Source organism: Gobius niger, assembly GCF_951799975.1.
Source record: "Gobius niger genome assembly, chromosome: 17".
Taxonomy (NCBI): domain Eukaryota; kingdom Metazoa; phylum Chordata; class Actinopteri; order Gobiiformes; family Gobiidae; genus Gobius; species Gobius niger.
This window is the reverse complement of record NC_136868.1, coordinates 26769173-26790676: the sequence shown is the minus strand read 5'-3', so window position 1 is coordinate 26790676 and position 21504 is coordinate 26769173. Positions and strand designations below refer to the sequence as shown.

General features: G+C 43.3%; 1 protein-coding gene across 1 annotated transcript; it reads right to left on the bottom strand.

The window, feature by feature from the left end:
* Window positions 1-409: 409 nt before the first annotated feature.
* On the bottom strand, window positions 410-21338 carry LOC306976491 (transcriptional protein SWT1-like; the record flags this gene model as incomplete). The annotated part of the gene is given in 13 exon segments (XM_079574424.1): window positions 410-749; window positions 1708-1838; window positions 2025-2164; window positions 4170-4308; window positions 4426-4544; window positions 4906-5123; window positions 5847-5940; window positions 7763-7822; window positions 7825-7909; window positions 7912-7952; window positions 9134-9235; window positions 20949-21078; window positions 21324-21338. Coding segments are annotated over 13 exon segments (1566 nt in total). The 3' UTR covers window positions 410-457.
* Between the last annotated feature and the right edge of the window lie 166 nt (window positions 21339-21504).

Sequence of the window (21504 nt, the reverse complement as noted above, 5' to 3'; positions counted from 1 at the left end):
TTCATTAATTGCACTTAATCGCACTTAAACATCATTTATTTAGGGGTTGTAATCACTTTAGATGCTTCTTTGTATTTTCCTACATTTTAACTTATTTTAAGTGGAGATGTGATGCCTTATTGCAGACAATAGCAGTTTCATTTATTTTGGAGAAGGATCTTTTTAAATAAATATAAGTTTAACTGTGTGAATAAATAAGTTTGACAGTAAAATTGTTTTTGGCTTTAGGCAGTGTTCGTCCCGAAGCAACATCTGCAGGAAAAAGAAAACTGAAAAATTGTCTGTGTAAAAAAGTCAAAAATAAAGTGTGATTAATAAATATCTTTAATTGCACTAAACCATATGTGATTAATTAATTGGAATTAACCCAAAAGAAGTCCCGGCCTTAATTTACATTTGGAATACTGATTCAAATAGACCTGAAATGTGATGTAACTATAGTGATGCAAGCAATATTTCACAATGTGTATTCATTCATAGAGAGAGTATTTCCTACCCCTCTATATTTATCCTTACTATGGTGAAATTGGATACCAAAATATAAAGAAAAAGTTTCACCGCAGCCCTTACAAGCAACTACAGGAACATGACCAGTTGTATACCTGCTGAAGGCTTGGAACAGCTGTGAGGCCATACACAGCAATTTGTGGAGGCACGCCAAGGCGTCCCGCGGTGGGGGAGGACCTCCTGTTGGCCGCACGCTCTGACAGGCTTTTGGGTTAAAGTCCACAGCTTTGAACACTTCCAAGCTGCAGCGGGACAGAAAAAAAAACACCTTTGGGGTTAGACGAAGAGAGGAATCACAGTCAACTTCATCCACGGGATAGTTTCTATAAACTAGTGTCACGGAAAGCAGTCCTCAGCACAACAGCGACAATGAAACACACACACATGTATTTAACATAATGGCTTACAATATTATGGGAGTGCAGTAATTGTTAAAATGCATTACATCTGGGACTATGGATCGAAATGAGCCTTTGGCTACAATTCGGCACGCATGTATTTCATGTTAGTTCATTAATATGCACTGTCCCAATCAATTAAATAAATAAATGAAGCTTCACTATTTCACATATTCGCTATATCCAGCAAGACTATATAAGACTATATGAGACTATTTTTGCTTACTTTATCAATATTTAACAAGTTAGTTATACCAACTGGTCCATTAAAGATCAGGATGCATCTTGGACCATTTCTCTTTACAAAACTGTTGCAGTTCAGCGAAATTCCTGGGTTCACTTAATTTTTCCTCCCTCTCCTCTGAATGTTTACATGTTATGGCCATAGAAATATGATAACATGTAAATGTTTGGGTGGTATTAGTTAAAGCAGACACTGTTTATTCATTCTTTTGATTCTGATGAAGATCAGACCACATTAGAAATGTGAGAAACTCCAAAGCGTTTACATACATTTTCCTCCCACTGTAATTACTTTTTTTTAATAATAACTCAAGATATTCCAGTCTTGTAAAGAAGGTAATGGGAGCCAGCTTCGTACAGCTCATACCATATTAAACAAAACCCCATTTGACTTCAGAGCTGAGTACTTCAGGACAGAGCTTTGGTGCAAAATATCATTATCAAAAATTTAAGTTTATCAGACCTTGAAAATACTGCATTAATATGTATGCAACCTTATGTAACTCATCTCATCTGTTATACAATGACTTCTAGCAGAAAGATCCTTTAAAAAATGTACCTTGTCTGATTCACATGATGCCAAATGTCCCCAAAGAGGGCCCAGACTTCAGCGTGGGACACAGGAGGTGATGTGGACTGTTTGTCCTCTTCGGCTTCCTTCATAACAACATCACTGCCTGAGCGTTCTCCCTATACAGGCAGACAGCCATTATAGTCATTACAAAAAATGACGTGTAATCAAACTCGCCATACACAAACACGAGCATGCACAGACTAATTGCTAATTGCTGCTTTCACACTCATTACCTCAGCCGAGGAGTGTTTGCAAAAGGAAATTACAGATGAATAAAAAATAAAAGATATTTGCGCAGTGACCTGAGTTTGAAGCGCATTTAACAGATTGTTGACAGCAGTAATGGCACTGGGAACGTGGCTCGAGCTCCTCACAAACTCTTTTAAAAGGTCCTTAGCTTCTTGCAGCGCCACTAAAGCAGAATTGCAGTCCACGCCTTTACCTGCAGTAACAAACAATATAGTAGATGTAATCTGCGGTGTCCACATGAACACCAACGCAGGCAAAGTCTCAGTTTTAGTTCTGCGCTGCCTTTGACAGTCCTGACAAAAAACAGGAAATACGACCATGTTAGTCCAGTGCTCCGGTCTCTGCACTGGCTGCTTCTCACTCAGAATGTAAAACAGCTCTGCAAGTCTTTTCATGGTTTATCACCAAAGTACCTCTCTGACATGTTAGAGCCGTATGAACCATCTCGGGCCCTGAGAACTTCAGGGAGGGGCCTCCTGGTGGTTCCCAGAGTCAATAATAAACACGGTGAGGCTGCGTTTCAGTTTCATGCAGCTAAAATCTGGAACAGTCTTCCTGAGGATGTGAGACAGGCCTCAACTCTGACAATGTTCAAATCCAGGCTGAAAACAGTTCTATTTACCTGTGCATATGAAAATATTACCTGCGCTTGCCTTTTACTGTAATTAATTACATTTGTATTGATTTTATCTGTTTTCTTGTAATTTTATGCAACTGTGAAGCACTTTGAATTGTGTTGCTTATGAATTGTGCTCTACAAATACACTTTCCTTGCCTTGCCTTACAAAGTAATACACTTCAAATAGCAATAAATTCAGTTTAATAATGGTGTCTAAAAATGGCAAAACTTCTGTGTATAGTTTCACTGATACAAAAGATGAAGAAATATAAAATAAATAACTTTATAACATAATTGAGATTTGCAAATTAACAATATTCAAACATATTACAATATGTATTAATATTTTATTATGAGGGCCATGTGAGAATCCACAATTTATTTCATTAAAATGTTTAATGAAAGATTAAACTTAATCCTACAAGTCACTGGTAGAAAGTATGAGTTTATCGGAGTAAACTTATCTTCTCAGTGTCTTCTCAGAGTTAATAGTGCTTAATTTACATTGAGACAAATGCAGCACCAACGAGCTACAATACCATCACCAGTTCGGAAAAGACCCAGAACGACATGCAGTACTTTTCCACTCCTGGATTTGTCTCACATTTTGGTTACGGTCTCCCCCTTCCCTTCCCCCTACACCTCCTCTGCCTTCCCAACCCCCCCTCCTTCTCCTCCTCTTCCCTGCTGCCTTCACAGCTCTGGCACAAAGCCAGCCTGTGTGAGACCGAGAACTCCGGAGTCACGCTCGTCACCCAAGAAAGCACTGAGCAGAAACAAACTCTATTGTTTCACCTCCTGCACATTCCGAGATGGATGAAGTCTCCCCACACACACACACTTAAGGACATAGACTAAAAGAGGAGCTGAAGGCTCTCCAGGCGTAATGTAATTAGAGCCCCGTGATGAGATCCAGAGGCGGGAGCGCTGCAGTGGACGACTCAGCATCTTTCTGACACACATTGGAGCGGCCTGTTTTAAGCCGCTGACCCCATTCTGGAGGGAGATCTGTCTGTGGGATTCCGGCGCAGAGTGGAGCCCAGTGAAAAAAAATAAGCATTTTCATCAGAGGGATGACTAACCTAAATCTGCAGGACACTTAAAGAGGGGTGGGAAAGGGGGATTACTCACACATGAGAGAAAAGGCTGTTCAAAGCAAACAACTGAATTGTTACATATACAGCCATGACCTTTAACTTCTACAAACATGTTTCATAATTTCATTCATGCGTTTTTGAGTATTCCTCTGTCAATTAGTCTCTTTCTCACAGGCTCATAACGCTCCACTCCACCTGCTGATGCCATCAGGTGATGCCTTCTATATCTTGTGCGTTCACATTCACTGGACTCGCACTGATCATTTCAGGACAAAGCATGTCTAGCCAAAAGCAGCTACTGTTCAAAGTCTGAAGTTTAAGCCTCATACCTGCTCCCTGTTGGCAAATATGGTATTTTATGTGCACAGGAATTGGGACTGACTTGTGTGTATTTGTTTTTCCCTAGATTTTCATTATCTCAAGTTCTAAAACATAAAATACCAAGGCCAAAGAGCGAATAGCGCTTAAAAGTTCAGCAATACCTGAGGTGAAGAATTCAATGAGGTTCAAGACATTTTGATGCTTGGCCCGTGGCACAATATGTCTAAAAACGGCGATCCAGTGCTTTTTCAGACACTGCAGCACATCACTAAGAGACCAGGGAGGTTTTCTGTAAACAATCTGTGAACAGCCAAAACACAGACATCGCTACAATTTCCATGGAAAAGCAGTTATTACGCTTGTCATATTTATTCCAGCGGAACGAGCCAAACACAGTTGTCCGCTGTGTGTGTTTACCTCCAGCCAGAGGTCCTCAAAGGCAGCCGTCATCTCTGCCTGCAGCACATCTGACAGCGCCTCCTGCAGGACACTTTCAAACTGACACACAAGGTCGCTCAGGTGGGCCGCATTGTTGACTGTGAGATGAGAGGCAAAAATGGCAAAATGCATGAACAGAGTGCTTGAGAGTGAGAATAATTCTATAGAATGGAGAAAAAAGGAAATGATGGCATAATCATTTCCTTTTGAATGGCATGTGCTGTAACACAGTACAGTCAAGCAGATGTCGTAACCTCTGCTGGACCCTTTTACTCAATGCATTTACGCTGGATTATACGTATGGCTTGAGATTAATAGTGTTTTACCCTCCAAGAATCAGCTGGTCAATCTCCGAAAAGGTTGTTAACTTCGAAAGAACATGCAGAAATGACCAATAATCTGGACATGATGAAATAAGCCAAAGAAAGTTCCTGTTTTATTAGTAGGAACACGGCTCACCTTTTTCCACAGAAAGGAGGCTTGCTGTTTTACTTTGTGCCTCCGCCAATGCGTGAACCTTGCCCGGTGCTGGTGTAGCTTGAGGGCTGATGGAAGTTTGGAGGTTTAGCAGGAAAAGAGCACCTTGGCTGAATCTGGCAACCTCAGTCTCCAGATCAATCTTGATGAAGGCCTTGACCCCACTCACTAGAGCCTTGCTGCAGAGGTTCTTATCATTACTGGGGTAGAAAGACGGAAGCTTTTTTATTATCGGAGACAGCAACAGCATTATGGAGGATACATCTGTGTATGAAGAGTGGCATGGGTGTTTCACGGTCAAAATTGAGATTTGTCTTGACTTGTTAAGTGTTAAAGCTTTGCAATCTATACGAGGAGCATTCACATTTTTAGAGATTACAAATATGAAAACCAAAAACAAATGCCTCACTTAAATGCATGACCAATGAACTATCGAAATAGCAGATATTATGCATAAAAGGGAGACGGGATATTCTGTTGCTTACAGAAGATATAATGTGACCTAAAATAACTGCAGCCTTTGCGATTCGATAATTGCAAAACTAAAAACATTGAGTTTCAATAATTAAATAGTAGATTATGAGTTGATTGTGGTGAAACTTAAAATAAACAAATCTTTACTAATTAATAGCAGAGTCAGTGGAAACCTGCAATGTTTTGAAAAATGGGTTACGCAGAAAAAATATATGCCTGTGACAAAACACTGCTATTGTGCAATGAAACTCCCTCCAGTGAAATGTCCTTGTTCAGCAGATCCATTCACTCCCAATTAGTGTGTCTGGCCATTCTCTTTCTCTCTCTTTCAAACTGGAACTATCTGGCTGGAGTCACAAGCCCACATTATTTGCAGAGGACACACTCTTTGCAGCAGCAGCAGAATGGAGGCGTGTGTGGTGGTGGGTGGCGGGGGAGGGGAGACTCACGTGCATAAGATGACAGCACACTCTGGGTACAGGAGCTGGTACTGCAGGCAACACTGCAGCACTCGGTCATCATTATTCTCCACGTTCAGACGGTCTGGGGACAGAGAGGTGGAAGATAAACATGAGCAGCACAGAGGAGATACACCAGGACCTGACGCATCACACAAGGACGGGATGGGACAGGGCGTCAAACTGGAAACACTTCACCAGACTGTGTCCAGAAAATGTGCACATTTTATTAGAAAAGGAAGCTAATGTTGGTTTAGTTTCAATAACTGTATAGAAATGGACTAAATATTTACTGAAGACTTGAGAAATAACTTCTAACTCAATAACACAATAAAACAGTTAGAAGAACCTTATAAACAGTAATAAAATAAGTTAGTCTAATTTAAGTACAAAAAAACCCCACAACAAGTACAAATAAATATATTTGTATATGTACACTGTTACAAGATAAGGGAAAAAAACAAACAGTAAATACAAATGTACAAGAGGTGCAACGTACTGTATTTGTTTAAATACACTGTTTTACGTATACAGTTATTGACTTCTATATCTAAATTTATATGCCATGACAACTCGCTAATGTTAATATATAGAGTCTTTGTCCACGATTTGTATATAATAATTATGTGATCATGTGACTACAATTTGAACAAGCCCATTGGATTCCTAGACACCCAAAACATGGGGTTAGACACCAAAATGACTTGTCTAGGATGAATAATAAAGGAGTAATGGGCATTTTAAGGATCTCGCCACCCTCTTGGACGCCATCTTGAAAATTAGACCTTTCCAGTGGTCAGATTTTGGTAGACTTTTAGTATGTTAATAAGCACACCTGATACTACAGAAAACCATTTAAAAACCTTTTGTAGCAATTTTTTTGGGGTCAAACCATATATGCAGCCGGCTATTAAAGGAAATTGCTCGGGGGCCGTGTTGGCTGTTTGGATCTATAAGGGAGCGAGCATAGGCTGTAAGGAATGGGCACAGTGAGGGTGGCTTCCCCCATTGCGTTCAGCTAACTGAATCTTGCTCATGCTAGCAATTTGGCTGGAGCCAGCTCCATTATTAAGAATGAGACGAAAACAAAAATAAAGATGGGGAAAGGGTCAAATAAAATGTTGCGAGTGTGGAGACAAACACATGAAATTCAGAATGAAATGCCTAAGTTCAATAATGACAATGAAAGAAAAGAAAAAATCCATTAGATCAAGTTCATTCTTACTGTCTATGATCAGGAGCTAATTTTTGAATTCTGCTTTTGTTTTTTTGTGCTTGTCCTTGAGAAACAAAATCTGCTACAGAATAGCAGTGATACAGTGCCATCTAGTGTTTCGTATGGATAATAATGTTTTCTAAAATGAGCAAGTAAAAATGTTGTTAATGTATTACTTCAGAAAAAGAAAAGTACAGAAAAGTATGACAACATAGTAAACTGCAGAGTATCTATTTATTTTATTTCTCAGCTACATTCACATCACCTGTTTGATCTTCCTCTCCAGTCATAATACTGGCTTCTGGAACCTATGTGTGTTTTTCCAGTGAAAGATGAAAAGTTTAATCCTGGTTTAGGCCTTGTCTAATCTTAAGTCAGCCCTTGCTAGGAAGACCCAATTTAATATGGTCCAATGTTAGCCGTGGTTCCGTCTAAATACATTTGTTAGTGGCTCTTCTCAGATGAAAGTTTAGCATTATGGGAATTGTTGTTGCTTTGGAGTCAAAAAGTTTCAGACTCATACATAATGGTGTAAATTTGAATCTCATCTACTATGTGTAAAGATACTCTCACAACATCAATGAGGATGTTGAGCATTGTGTAAAAAAAAAGAAGACAGTTTTTATTATAGGACTGAGCAGCTGATATTTTCCCCTTGGTTATAAAGTTGTGAAAAGTTCCTCTCACTCACTTGTGCTCCCCGCGGCCTGCTGCATGGACTGGCCCCACAGCCGGCTCTCTCTACCCTTCGGCTGTTCTTAATGTAGGAGATTGCCGGGATGGCCCAGCGAGCCACAGAGCCTGACACACCTATACCCTTTTTGAGGAGGTCCAGCTCCTCTGCAGCACCACCCACGGAATGAGGACCACAGGAAAGACCACTGCCACGAGAATAAGAGACATAAAGGAAATACTTTTCTGGTCTTCAGTATAATGCAGACAAAGACAGGCGGCTTCGTACATCAAATCCAGACGGGTGCGTAGGATAAACAGTCGCAGAAAGGAAGTCCCGCACACCATCAATCCTTCCAGAAAATGTATTTAATAAATACAAACGTTTCGACCCGGCAGAAATAAATACCTTTTCTGCAAGGATTGATGATGTGTGGGACTAACTTTCTGGTCTTCAGTATATCGCAAAAGCATTTATTTGTGGAAAAAAGATAACTAACTAACTAAATCATGGCAGGGTTTCTACAGGAAGCAGCAAGTCAAATTGAATACATTTTAAAGCCTTTTTAATGATTGCAAGATTTGCAACCAATTTGAATAGCTGTGGAAAGAAATATGAATAAAAAGACACTGGAACAATGGGAATAATTTGAGCAAAAATTTATGTAAAACTGAAGAAAAAAAAATCCAAATCAAAAATCAAACATGAATTTCGTATTTTCACTAACTGGCAGTAAATGTTCATTTCAAAGAAGACTTTTAATTCCTGTTTAAATCAATTTCAATGCTTTTTCATGACCTTTGATGCTTTCTACTGCCCTGTGGAAGCCCTGTACAGACCTTCAAAACTAAATCTAAGTGTAATACTTGAATATATTTTTCCAAAATCATGCAGCCCTACCACAGATTTTATTAACCTCTAAACTCCCACCTGAGCAGATTTTGTCCAGTTTGGCTTTACCCAAATCTAAAAGCTTCTTGAAAAAAGTGTCAAAATCGTGCTGAAAATGCAACAAAAAGGCCACAAAAGAGTTACAGAAAAGTGATGAAAAAGTGACAAAAATGTGAAGAAAAAGCAACATAAAACTGATAAAAATGCAACAAGAGTCACAGAGAAGTCACAAAAAAGCAATAATGAAAGAAAAAAAAAAAGCACGAGGAAAAATATCTGTTTAGATGAGTTTTGTGGGTCCAAATTTAGATTTGGGTAAAGCTGGACCGGAGAGAATGCACTTTGTTATGGCGGGGGTTATGAGGTTAATGAGTTGAAGTTCATGGCTTGTCCAGTAACCATTTAATTAACCTTTTGGCTGCTTCAGGTTAACCAGCTAACCATTTCATCATAGCATTGACAATTTCAGCAATTCAAATGCTGTTGTTTATACTTTACCTTCAAAACCGCGAGACACAATCTTTTTTACGTACTCCAGGTGACTGATCAATATGTTGGTGTCCAGAACTATAATTATGTTTTGCTGAGGTAGTTCTTTGCCTAAAGACAATAGTGTAGTAGTTTAGCTTCAGTTATTAGTGTCAATCATATTTCATTTGTGCCTTGTTTGCTTTGCTATCAATGTGTCTGCAGCGCCCTCTTCTGGTGGGTCTATCTCCATACAGGTGAGCTCCCCATAGCTCCGGTTTACATTCACCTCCAGAAGTTTATCTGAGCGAGCCTGATGGAGCTCTTCCACCACCGTCATCTGGAGCAAAAACAAGAAACAAATATTATAACAAATATTATATAATATTATAAATACACTGCTCACAAAAACTTAGGGCACACTCAAAAAACACATCCTAGATGTCAATCAATTCGATTTTTCGGATGAAAATCTTTATTCATAGTGTAGGGCAATGTGTTGAGAACAAAATAACATAAGAATGATAAATGGAAATCAAATTCTCAGCCCCTGGAGGTCTGGATCCAAAATTATAGTCAAAATCAAAGTGACAAACCAGGTCACTGGTTGATCCAAATTCTGTAGAAATTCCTCCAAACGAGTCTGTATCATCCTCAGTAGTGTGTGTGGCCTCCACGTGCCTGAATGCACTCCCTACAACGCCTGGGCAGCTCCTGATGAGACCACGGATGTCCTCCTGAGGGATCTCCTCCCAGACCTGGACTAGAGCATCAGTCAGCTCCTGGACAGTCTGTGGTGCCACGTGGCTTTGATGGATGGACCGAGACATGATGTCCCAGATGTGCTCTATTGGATTTAAGTCTGGGGAACGGGCAGGCCAGTCCTTAACATCAATACCTTCATCATGCAGGAACTGCTGACACACACATGTGGCCTGGCATTATCAGGCATCAGAAGGAACCCAGGGCCCACAGCACCAGCATATGGTCTTACAATAGGTCTGAGGATCTCATCCCGGTCCCCCATGCCAGTCAGGGAACCTCTGGCTCGCACATGGAGGGCTGTGCGGCCCTCCAATGAAATGCCTCCCCAGACCATCACTGACCCACCACCAAACCGGTCATGCTGGATGATGTTGCAGCAGCAGAACATTCTCCAGGACGTCTCCAGACTCTGTCACGTCTGTCACATGTGCTCAGGGTGAACCTGCTCTCATCCATGAAGAGCACAGGGCACCATTGGCCAATCTGCCAATCGCTGTGTTCTCAAATGCCAATCGGGCTGCACGGTGTTGGGCAGTAAGCACCGGCCCAACGCCCTCATACCACCCTCATGGAATCGGTTTCTGACCGTTTGAGGACCAACATGCACATTTGTGGCCCTCTGGAGGTCATTTTGTAGGGCTCGGGCAGTGCTTCTCCTGTTTCTCCGTGCACAAATGAGCAGATAGCGGTCCTGCTGCTGGGTTGTTGACCTCGGTCAGCCCCCCCCCCCAGGTCTCCTGGTGTACTGGCCTGTCTCCTGGTATCTCCTCCATGCTCTGGACACTGCGCTGGGAGACACAGCAAACCTTCTTGCCACAGCACGAATGGACCATTTGGATGAGCATCACTCCCTGAGCAGCTTCTGTGGGTTGTAGATGCTCCTCATGATACCTCTAGTGGTGAGAACACTGGACAAATGCAAAAGTGTTCCAAAAATACGGTACAAAGGATGAAGACAGGAAATGGTCTGTGGTCACCACCTGCAAAACCATTCCTCTTTTAGAGTGATCTCGCTAATTGCCTCTCATTTCCACCTGTTGTCTGTTTAATTTCCACAACACCAAGTGAAACTGATTCACAATAAGCGTGGCTTCCTAACTGGACAGTCTGATATCCCAGAAATTTGACTGACTTGGAGTTACATTGTGTTTTCTGAGTGTGCCCTAAGTTTTTGTGAGCAGTGTATATAACAAGTATTCATTGTTTTGAAACGGCTCCACATTGACAAATTACCTCATGGTCCGTGTACGTCTTGGCCATTCTATTTTAAACTCCAAGAAAAAACGAATTTTAGACCGTTCGCCTCTCCGGTCTGACCCGGAAACACAAACAGAGACAATGCTAATCGAAGGTAGTTTTGACCATGACTTTATCAATGATAATAATAGTCTTTCTGTAGTCTGATGAATTCGCCACCAAATGAAATCTTATTTAAATAAAAATGTTGGATTGGCTGCTGCGTAGCCTTCCACGTTCTCATTCGGAACTGCCATAGGTTCTACGGAAGCTGTGGTTTGTTTACAGTAGCTTAGCTTAGTTTAGCATTAGCTAAAGCTTCGCGATTAGAAGCAGCTGTGGACCTGCTTTGCTTTGTCTCTGTAACTTTTTTATTTGTGCGGGTGCTGCTGACAGAAACTACGTTTTATTGGGGAAAATATATGTACATATACGTGTTCCATCTGATGGAGTGTCCGTAGTGAGAACAGTGAGTTACTCATAGTTACTGCGTGGATCAATCACGGACAACGATGTCACAATCTAGTGCAGGACAGCACAAAAGTAAGTCAATATATTTTAATATATATAAATGATGATGACTGGCGTATCTGTTGCCAAAGAGTCATGAAGGCATCATTGGTTTAAAGATTGGTGGCAGACATTACGTGCCTATAAGTGCTATTACAGGGAGTAGGGGATAGCTGCAGACCCGGAGCGGAGACAGAAATACCGTGAAGCGAATCCACCGTGATAGTGCGCCCTCTCCTGGTAAAGACCGATATACGACGCTCTTAGGTCTTGGGAAGATTGATTTGATCAACTCAACGAACCTGAGACTTCAACCGAGTTAGTTTCATTTCTTATGAACCAATTTTGAAATCGTAGATGCTTCTGTTGTTTGATAAAGATAACATGACACATTAATTTTCTGCTTAAGATAGCGTTTATGCTCGTTGTAAATGAGTAAAAACAATAATTAATCCCAATTAGGCCTACATGCCACCCAAAAAATGCGATTGCAGGCTGTAAAGTAAATATATAATTTATTCATAATTATGTATTACGGGTACGTTTTACTTTCTGTGGCAAATTATTGCATATTTTAATTTGAAAGAATGTTGACCAGGACACTCTTGAGATTTTTAATCTCAACGAGTTTTATCCTGGATAAATAAAGGACAAATACAAATTTAAAAAAAGTTATGGCACCATTATTAATGGCACATTGTTGCATGTATATGTCATTCCAGACTAGTTTTGACTGTAGTATTATTATTATTATTATTATTATTATCATTATCATTATCATTATCATTATCATTATTATCATTATTAGCCCAGAATTACAACATTTGATTTTTACACATTAATGACATCAGTGTTGATCTTTTGTTTAGTGAAGTTGACAGAAAGATGCTGCTGAATTTAGGAAACAGGGAAGACACTGACGGTATGTTGTTTTTTACTTTGTTTTTGCATCTGCAAGCTAACATTATTAACCTGATTTCTCTCCTTTCTTTACTGATTACAGCAATGGCCGTTACCACAATAAAAATGTGATTTTGTTCCAAAATATTGTCTCTATCCCTTGTTGAACAAATGAACAAATGAAGGCTCTGTCCTACAAAATACAATGAAAAGAGTAAAACATACAGTTTTAATTTCAAAATAACCAAAATAACATAAAATAACCCAAATAATAGTACATGTAGCCTAAACTAAGTTACATGTCAACTAAATTACACAAAATAATCCCTACGATGCAACTGTAAAACATGAGCTAAATACCGTCGTATATCTGTCTTTGCCAGCAGAGGGCGCACTATCACGGTGGATTCGCTTTTCACGGTAGATTTCTCTCGGCTCCGGGTCTGCAGCTTTCCATTATTGATTACAGGGCTGCCAACTCTCACGCTTTCACCGTGAGACACACGCATTTGAGTGTCTTCACACGCTCTCACGCCACACTCATATCACACGCTCAACCAAAAAATATTGTGTGTGTGTGTGTTTTATTATTATTTTATTCCTTTTCGAAGGAGGGGCGTCACTTAAGTTGTGCCTGCTTATTTTGCAAAACAAAAGTCACTGCTGGAGTGGGGCGGACGGAGAGAGGAGTGGCAGAAGGACTGCGAATGCACGACCCGCAGGACGTGAGCGCGGCCTGCGGAGAAAGGGTTTTAGAGCGCGGCTCCAGGGAAACAGCGAGAGAGAGAGCCCAAACGCTCCCAGCGCCAGCTCTCCCGGGCCATGGGAGAGAAAGAGGCGCGTGGGTTCCGTGAGTGACGAGGCGGCTACAGGAGCCCCGACACTCACATCCTCCACCTGTTCGCTCAGCTCACTCCGCTCAGCTCACTCCGCTCAGCTCACTCCGCTCTCGGCCGCCTCCGAAGCGACATCACCGCACACTGCCTCCTCCGCCCCGGTCACCTCCACCACTGCTGCTGCTGCCACACAGGGAGCTCTAAGTGAGCAGCATAAAGCAACGAGTTTGAGAAATAAAGGTCCTAATGAAATAATAAACAACGGTTGCAGCGGAGATTGCGTTGAAGCTAGACCTCTTTTACTTACGGTTTTTTTCCCCTTTTGCGCCCCTTTTCAAACATGCTCTAACATAGGCCTACTGCAAAATACAGAGATCAAATTTTCATATTTTCTAAAGCTTGTGCTGCTTTTTGTTGGTAATAATTGGAATGACTGACGCAGAGAAACATTAGAGAGACATTTTGTCATTGTACCTTTTGGCAGGGCTGTAGCGATGAAGGGGGACCACTGGGCATTTGCCGAGAGGCCCCAATTTGAAAGGGGCCCAAAAACATAATTCTTTAAAGGAATAGGCCACCGTTTTTACATACTGAGATATGTTCTTACCTTAGCTTTGACGAGTTCTTTCGGACCTGTCTGGTCTTCACCCGTGCCTTCAATCACGTAAACACAGCGCAGACAGCGTTAGCATTTAGCCTCTCCCCCTCTATAGCTCCAAAACAGGTCAAGATAGAAGCTACCAAGCTCTTCCACGTTTTCCCTATTTAAATATGGTTACGTGAAGTGTTAGACTACAAAGTATAATTACACGAAATTAAACAATTTGGATTTTCTAAACGGATAAAAGGGGGTTCGCTCAAACTCTGTTCTTTGACAGATTATTATGGACATTCAGGAAGAAAGTCTTATATAAATCTATTAACACATATCTGTAGGAATGAAATCTTGAATCTTTTAACTATACTGACGAAATCAAAGCACAATAACACGTAGAAATCCAAACTTTAAATGCAAATGTGAATATTTATTCAAAATTTGAGGTCACACACTTAAGCATCAACATTATTAAGGTTTAATGTATAACAGGTCCTCAATGGGGTGAATGACAATTACAGTAATTGATGGAGTATCTTTGTTACATTGGTCTAATTAACTTTAATACGGTTTGGCCTGATCGATAGGTTTACAAAGGGTTTTTAAAAGTAATGTAATAAAAATTGTCAAAGGTAGCCTGGTCTTACCTCATGCTCATTTCATACAGAGGGTTTGGATCTTCACAATTGAGCTCCATTTTCAGGTGGGAGGGGTGAACTCCTTTTATAGTTTGAGACGATTGGATCTGATTTCACGTAGGCGATGTAATGCGCCCGAGTGAGTGAAGTGAGCGATCAAATGCTACACCTACAAGCCCCGCCTCCCCTGCTCGCTGATTGGTAGGTTGAAAATCAACCGATGTAACGCGGCCACTGAGATCAGACCCACACGAAACATGTAGGGAGATAATCATTGGCCGGAGTTACGGATGGCGATGGCGAGGTCAAAGGGGACATTGGTCAGAGCTGGAGTAGCCTGCGCTCAACACCAAGCCGACAGACACCGCAGGATGGAGGCGATCTTTCACCTGGAGGCCATGGAGGTGGACAGCACTTGTTTTGGAGGACGGGTTTGGCACCGTGGTGGTCAGCCTGGTGGCGCCCGAGAGGAGCCAGGTGCGCCTGGTTTCACCACTTCTCTCCTTGTGTGGGTCCCCAGAGGCTCTCCAGTATACTCGCTCAGGCCCAGCGCGGGTACTCTCGTGGAGCCGCGCTGAGCTGCTCTTTAAAGCTACTGCGGCCGGCGCTCGGTCGAGCCCGTCCAGGGCTTCATTATGTTGCAAAGGGTGCTTTTAACAATTGTGATCAAAAAACAGTTTCCCCTCCCACTAAAAACGGATGGAATTAGCCCAAGGCTGCAATCCAGTGTGGCATGTTTACATGCACGAGACCCATGTATGTTAATTAACACGCACTGTCCCGACAAAATAAACCAATAAATTAATTAATTACAAAATTAAAAAGAAAATTACATTTGTAAAGTTATTTTTTTAACCAGGATTTGCTCCAAATGGTAAATTGTCGACTTAAAAGGAGCAGATACGATTATACTGAGCTCAAAAATGTATATATTTTTTAAGAAAAATAAATGAGAAACATGAGGTTTGAAATGGAGGGAAGACGAGCGTGGATGGTCACCACAACAAAGAGAAGTTTTATAAGAGCGAGATCAGGCCGTATCTCTAAATTTGAAGGCAACATTATTACTCCATCAATTACTGATGAATATTCAACAGAGTCAAACATTTGTGTGACACACATAGTGAGGCAGTTAATATGTACATTAGTCACATTGTCAGTAAAGAGTCTTTGGTCTCGTCCAGAGGGTCCATGGCCAGCAGAAGCTTCAGACCTGTTTCATGAGTGTCATAAAAGAACCAAACAGTTGAAATCTGTTTCTTTCTTTGTGATAGGACAGTCTTTGCATGGAAATCCACTGTCTGTGGGGGGGAACTTTGTCTGACCTCAAACACAAGGCCAAGATGTTGGTTTCAATCCTGAATCCAGAGGAGTGTGGCTTTTCAGCAGGATGTCAACAGCTCAAGGAAGTTGTCCAGCTTTGTGAATGAGTTTTAACATCAGTTCCTGTTTCTACTTTTAGCGGGTTCCTTGCTATCCCAGTGGGGGTCTTGCTTCTGGCAAAAGGAGAAACATAGGATTGCCAGTTTGGAGAGGATGGAAGTCATCCATCTTGTTGATTAGATCCTAGGAGTTTAATTCTAAGTTCAGTCCCAAAGAATTCATTATGCTATGTCATTACTTGAGTAAAAGCATCTTTGTAACTTCAAAAATATGACGGTAAACTTCTGAAGACGACCCAGTTCCTGATCACCTCGAAACATTTGTCATACGTTCTTAAACTCTGTACAGTTTGGGTAAGACGGAAGGAGTGATTAAACTCACACCAGCTGTTCCCCTTATTTTCCTCTGCAGGCCTGAGCTCTGAGGCAACACGTGGCCGTCCCAGGAGGAGAGTGTCCCAACACAGGAGACTTGAGCCGAGACCGTTGAGCTGAAGAAACAACCTAAATGCAGGTACAAAGCGATGCTGCCCACGACAGCAGCCACAGAACGAGGTCCACTGCAGCTGCGTGGAGCCCTGCCCCGGGTCCTGCACATGGGGGGGTTTGGTGACTCATCTGTCCCAGAGCTGAACTCAGAAAAGCTATCTTGTCGCTGCCCAGTCCGGTTACACACAGTACCCTCACGCCCCATAATGTCACGCCCTATCCTCTCTCGCGATGTCCTAGCCCTCGCGATGTCCTAGCCCTCGCGATGTCCTAGCCCTCGCGATGTCCTAGCCCTCGCGATGTCCTAGCCCTCGCGATGTCCTAGCCCTCGCGATGTCCTAGCCCTCGCGATGTCCTAGCCCTCGCGATGTCCTAGCCCTCGCGATGTCCTAGCCCTCGCGATGTCCTCGCCCTCGCGATGTCCTAGCCCTCGTTAAAGGCCGCGCAATGTCCTAGCCCTTGCTAATGCCCCGTCCGAGGTCCTACCCCTTGCTGATGCCCCGTGCGATGTCCTACCCCTCGCTAATTTGCCCCGTCGTCCCATCCAGGACTATCAAATCTCTACCAAACTGAGCTTAGTAAAAGCAAATTTTATGCCATTGATGTGAGAGAACCCCCCCCCCCCTACTCCTGTAACCACCGCCCTGTCCTAACCCCCCCCTCCCCCCAGTCCTACAACAACCGCAATGTCCTAATCCTCCCCCCGCCTTTAAGTCCTACAACCACCGCCCCGTCCTAACACCGGCCCTGTCACACCAATGGCAGCAAATTTATCTCCCTGACGACTAATCAGCTTTTCGTAGGGTCCGCTCGCCGCAGAGGCCCCTCCCACCCCACCGTGCGGGACCCCGGGGTCAGAGGCTTCCAGACGCAGCTGCAGGTCCTCGCTCTGTGGCCCGCCGTCGTTCGAGCAGCATCGTCCTTGCACCTGCATTAAGTTGTTTCCTCAGCTCAACGTTGTCTGGGCCCTGGTCTCCTGTAGGGGGCGCTCTCCTCCTGGGACGGCCGCCTGGTGCCTCAGTGCTCCGGCCTGCAGAGGAAACCAACGGGAGCTGAGATGTGTGTTTATCCCTGAGAAGAATATATTCATATTTTAGGAGACACAGTTTTCATTTGACCGAACAACTTTTACGATTAAAATAAATACTTTACTTGAGTAAAAGCATCTTTGTAACTTCAAAAACAGACAGTTCCTGATCACCTCTAAACATTTGTCATACATTCTTACTCTCTTCCCAAACTGTACAGAGTTTAAGAGGGAAGGAGTGATTAAACTCACACCAGCTGTTCCCCTTATTTTCCTCTGCAGGCCTGAGCTCTGAGGCAACACGTGGCCGTCCCAGGAGGAGAGTGTCCCAACACAGGAGACTTGAGCCGAGACCGTTGAGCTGAAGAAACAACCTAAATGCAGGTACAAAGCGATGCTGCCCGCGACAGCCGCCACAGAACGAGGTCCACTGCAGCTGCGTGGAGCCCTGCCCCGGGTCCTGCACATGGGGGGGTTTGGTGACTCATCTGTCCCAGAGCTGAACTCAGAAAAACTATCTTGTCGCTGCCCAGTCCGGTTACGCGCAGTACCCTCACGCCCCATAATGTCACGCCCTATCCTCTCTCGCGATGTCCTAGCCCTCGCTAATGTCCCGCGCGATGTCCTAGCCCTCGCTAAAGGCCGCGCAATGTCCTAGCCCTCGCTAAAGGCCGCGCGATGTCCTATCCCTCACTAATGCCCCGCCCGAGGTCCTACCCCTCGCGATGTCCTACCCCTCGGTAGTGCCCCGCCCGAGGTCCTACCCCTCGCTAATTTGCCCCATGTTGTCCCATCCAGGACTATCAAATCTCTACCAAACTGAGCTCAGTAAAAGCAAATTTTATGCCATTGATGTGAGAGAGCCCCCCCCAGTCCTATAACAACCGCCCTGTCCTAAGCCTCCCCCCGCCCTTAAGTCCTACAACCACCGCCCCGTCCTAACACCGGCCCTGTCACACCAATGGCAGCAAATTTACTTCTCTGACGACAAATCAGCTTTTCGTAGGGTCCGCTCGCCGCAGAGGCCCCTCCCACCCCACCGTACGGGACCCCGGGGTCAGAGGCTTCCAGACGCAGCTGCAGGTCCTCGCTCTGTGGCCCGCCGTCGTTCGAGCAGCATCGTCCTTGCACCTGCATTAAGTTGTTTCCTCAGCTCAACGTTGTCTGGGCCCTGGTCTCCTGTAGGGGGCGCTCTCCTCCTGGGACGGCCGCCTGGTGCCTCAGTGCTCCGGCCTGCAGAGGAAACCAACGGGAGCTGAGATGTGTGTTTATCCCTGAGAAGAATATATTCAGATTTTAGAAGACACAGTTTTCATTTGACCAAACCAAGTGGACTAATCCGTATTCTTAGTTTTTTCATTTCAAACTAAGAATAATATTATGAGTTTAAGTAATTTAGACCTATTTGTTGAGGCTTAGGTCTTAGTGGAACCATTTCTACAACTGTCAGTGAAGGATCGTTCAGAAATCGTTCTCGCTCATGTTGGCGCTGTTCGCTGGCTCAAATGTTTGCTGGACGTTGTCTTCTCCTAAACCCTGTGTGTTCGTCGTCTGAGGGATTAATATTTCTGATGTTCTTTCAACTTCGATGATGAGATGCCTTTCATCCTCTTTTAACACGTTTAAGAGAAGCTCCTCACGTCCTGCAGACTCTCGTGCGGCGCTTTCAAAGTCTTGTAACTGCTGCTCATGCAGGACTTTCACTCACACCAACGTCTTTCATTCTCAAATTGCGTCTCTGACCACTGTCGTTCTCTGGCATGAAAAAACGACAGCCAGAGCCTGTCACGCTCCTGTCTCCATCTTTCTCTCTGAAGGAGAACTGATCTCTCCTCTCTCCACTGACGCTCTCTGTCATGGAGCTCCTGGATCTCTTGCTTGGGTCGGTCTTTTTCAGAAAAAGCTTCAGCTCCTTCTGTAACACTGTAGGAAGTGTCTTGGGCGTTTTCCATTTTGCTAATGTCACAAATGTTTGTACAAACAAACTAAAAGTCGATCAAAACTGTCAGAAATGTGCTGTGCGTTTGCTAAGACGGAGTCGCAATGTGAACTAAACCAACAGTTTGGCAGAAATGACCTGGACTCACCATAGCAACAGACACAGCATTCCATGTGGTGCAGGAAGGAATGTGTCATGAAACATTTTGGAATATGACCTGTTGCTAGGTTACAAGGTAGATTCCACTTTCCCAGGTCAAAGGTCATGGTGCATTACACCAACGTGGCTAAAACTGAAAATTGTAAATGGTCTCAACTTATAAAGCGCTTTTCCACCTACATGAGGCACTCAAAGCGCTTTACAGCAAGGATCACACTCTCATTCACACACCGATGTACGCAGACACTGGGGGCAATGTGTCTTGCCCAAGGACACAACGACAGTGTGCACTTTCAGGAGGTGGGATTCGAACCCCCGACCTTCCGATCATGAGACAACCCGTTCTACCAGCTGCACCTCTGTCGCCCCTATAATAATGATTTCTCTCAAAAGGTGCTCCATCTCAAAGCGCTAAAACTCAATTAAAATGAACACTGCATGAGTGCATCTAGTAGTTGTGGTAGGCCAGGCTATAAATTACACATTTCTTGGGGGAGGACCCCCAAACCCCCCTTCAGAGTACCCTCCCACACTTTCAATAGGTTCTGATGGTCATGTGGGGTTTTGCCAAACCCCCCCTGATCCATATGCAGCTCCTGATGTGCTCAGTCATGTAGATCGTAGACTTGCTTTTGGCTTAGAATTGAATATGATTACGAGACACTATCGCCATGAAAAGGCCCCCCAGCTCGGGACCGACCAATGTTTCACGCAAAAGTTTGGTGAAAAGTTGGCAGCCCTGCTATTACACAAGCTGCAATCTGTTTGCATTAATATCGGAGATAGAGAAAGCCAGCTTTGTTTACAACTTTATATTTACTGTGTTACGCTAAATAAATACCTTACATCAATTGAGCGCCACCTGGTGACTCAAAGGCTATACTGGATGGACGTTTACTCAGCCCTGAAAGGACATGGCACATTTATGTATAAAGGGCTCATATTACATCAGAATCAAACCCATCAATCCATGGGATGAAATAGTATTGGTTAACATGTGTCTTTCCCCCTTGTTTTTGTTTAGAGCGGTGAGTGAGCGGTACATAAGATGAACCGAGGGCTGGTCACTCGAAATGGCCTCTTCAATGCCATTACTCCAGGTATGTCACTGTCTTTTTCACTCTTAACTTTAGAGTTGGATATCTAGCTAATGACACCATGTTTTAAGTATCTGCTCATGCTTTTGTGTTACAGAATAGCCTTTCTCTCGTGTTTCCATCTTGTCCTGCCCTTTCAATCAGTTCAAATTATTCGTAGATGGTTTTAATACCCGGCAGGTAATATTTTAAGCCTCAAGTAGCGGGGTTGAGAACCTCTTTAATACTGAGAAGTGTAAAATGTGTGCCTTGTTTGCTTTGCTATCAATTACATTGTGTGTCTGCAGCCCCCTCTTCTGGTGGGTCTATCTCCATACAGGTAAGCTCCCCATAGCTTTGTATTACATTCACCTCCAGAAGTTTATCTGAGCGACCCTGATGGAGCTGTTCCACCACCAACATCTGGAGCAAAAACAAGAAACAAATATTATAACAAATATTATATAATGTTATAAATATATAACAAGTATTCATTGTTTTGAAACAGCTCCACATTGACAAATTACCTCATCTTGCCAAAGCGATGAGTCAGCATGATGCGCAGGTGAACCGTCGCTCACAAAAGATTGCGAAGGATCTTGTTTTTGAACATCTACATTAGACGATGCGACTGGAAGACTGTGGGACTGAAGATGACGTGGCCTCACACGGTGAATTGGCATGTTTACTCTTTACAGGAAGTGCTTTATTGTCTTTTGCAGATGAGGTTTCTGGCTCACCGGCCTTTTTAGGAATTCTGAAAGAACAACTAAACACCAGTGCCCAGCCTTACTCCGCCCACAAGAAAATTTGAAAATTCCATCTAAAAAGGGCGTTGCTCAGCGGACC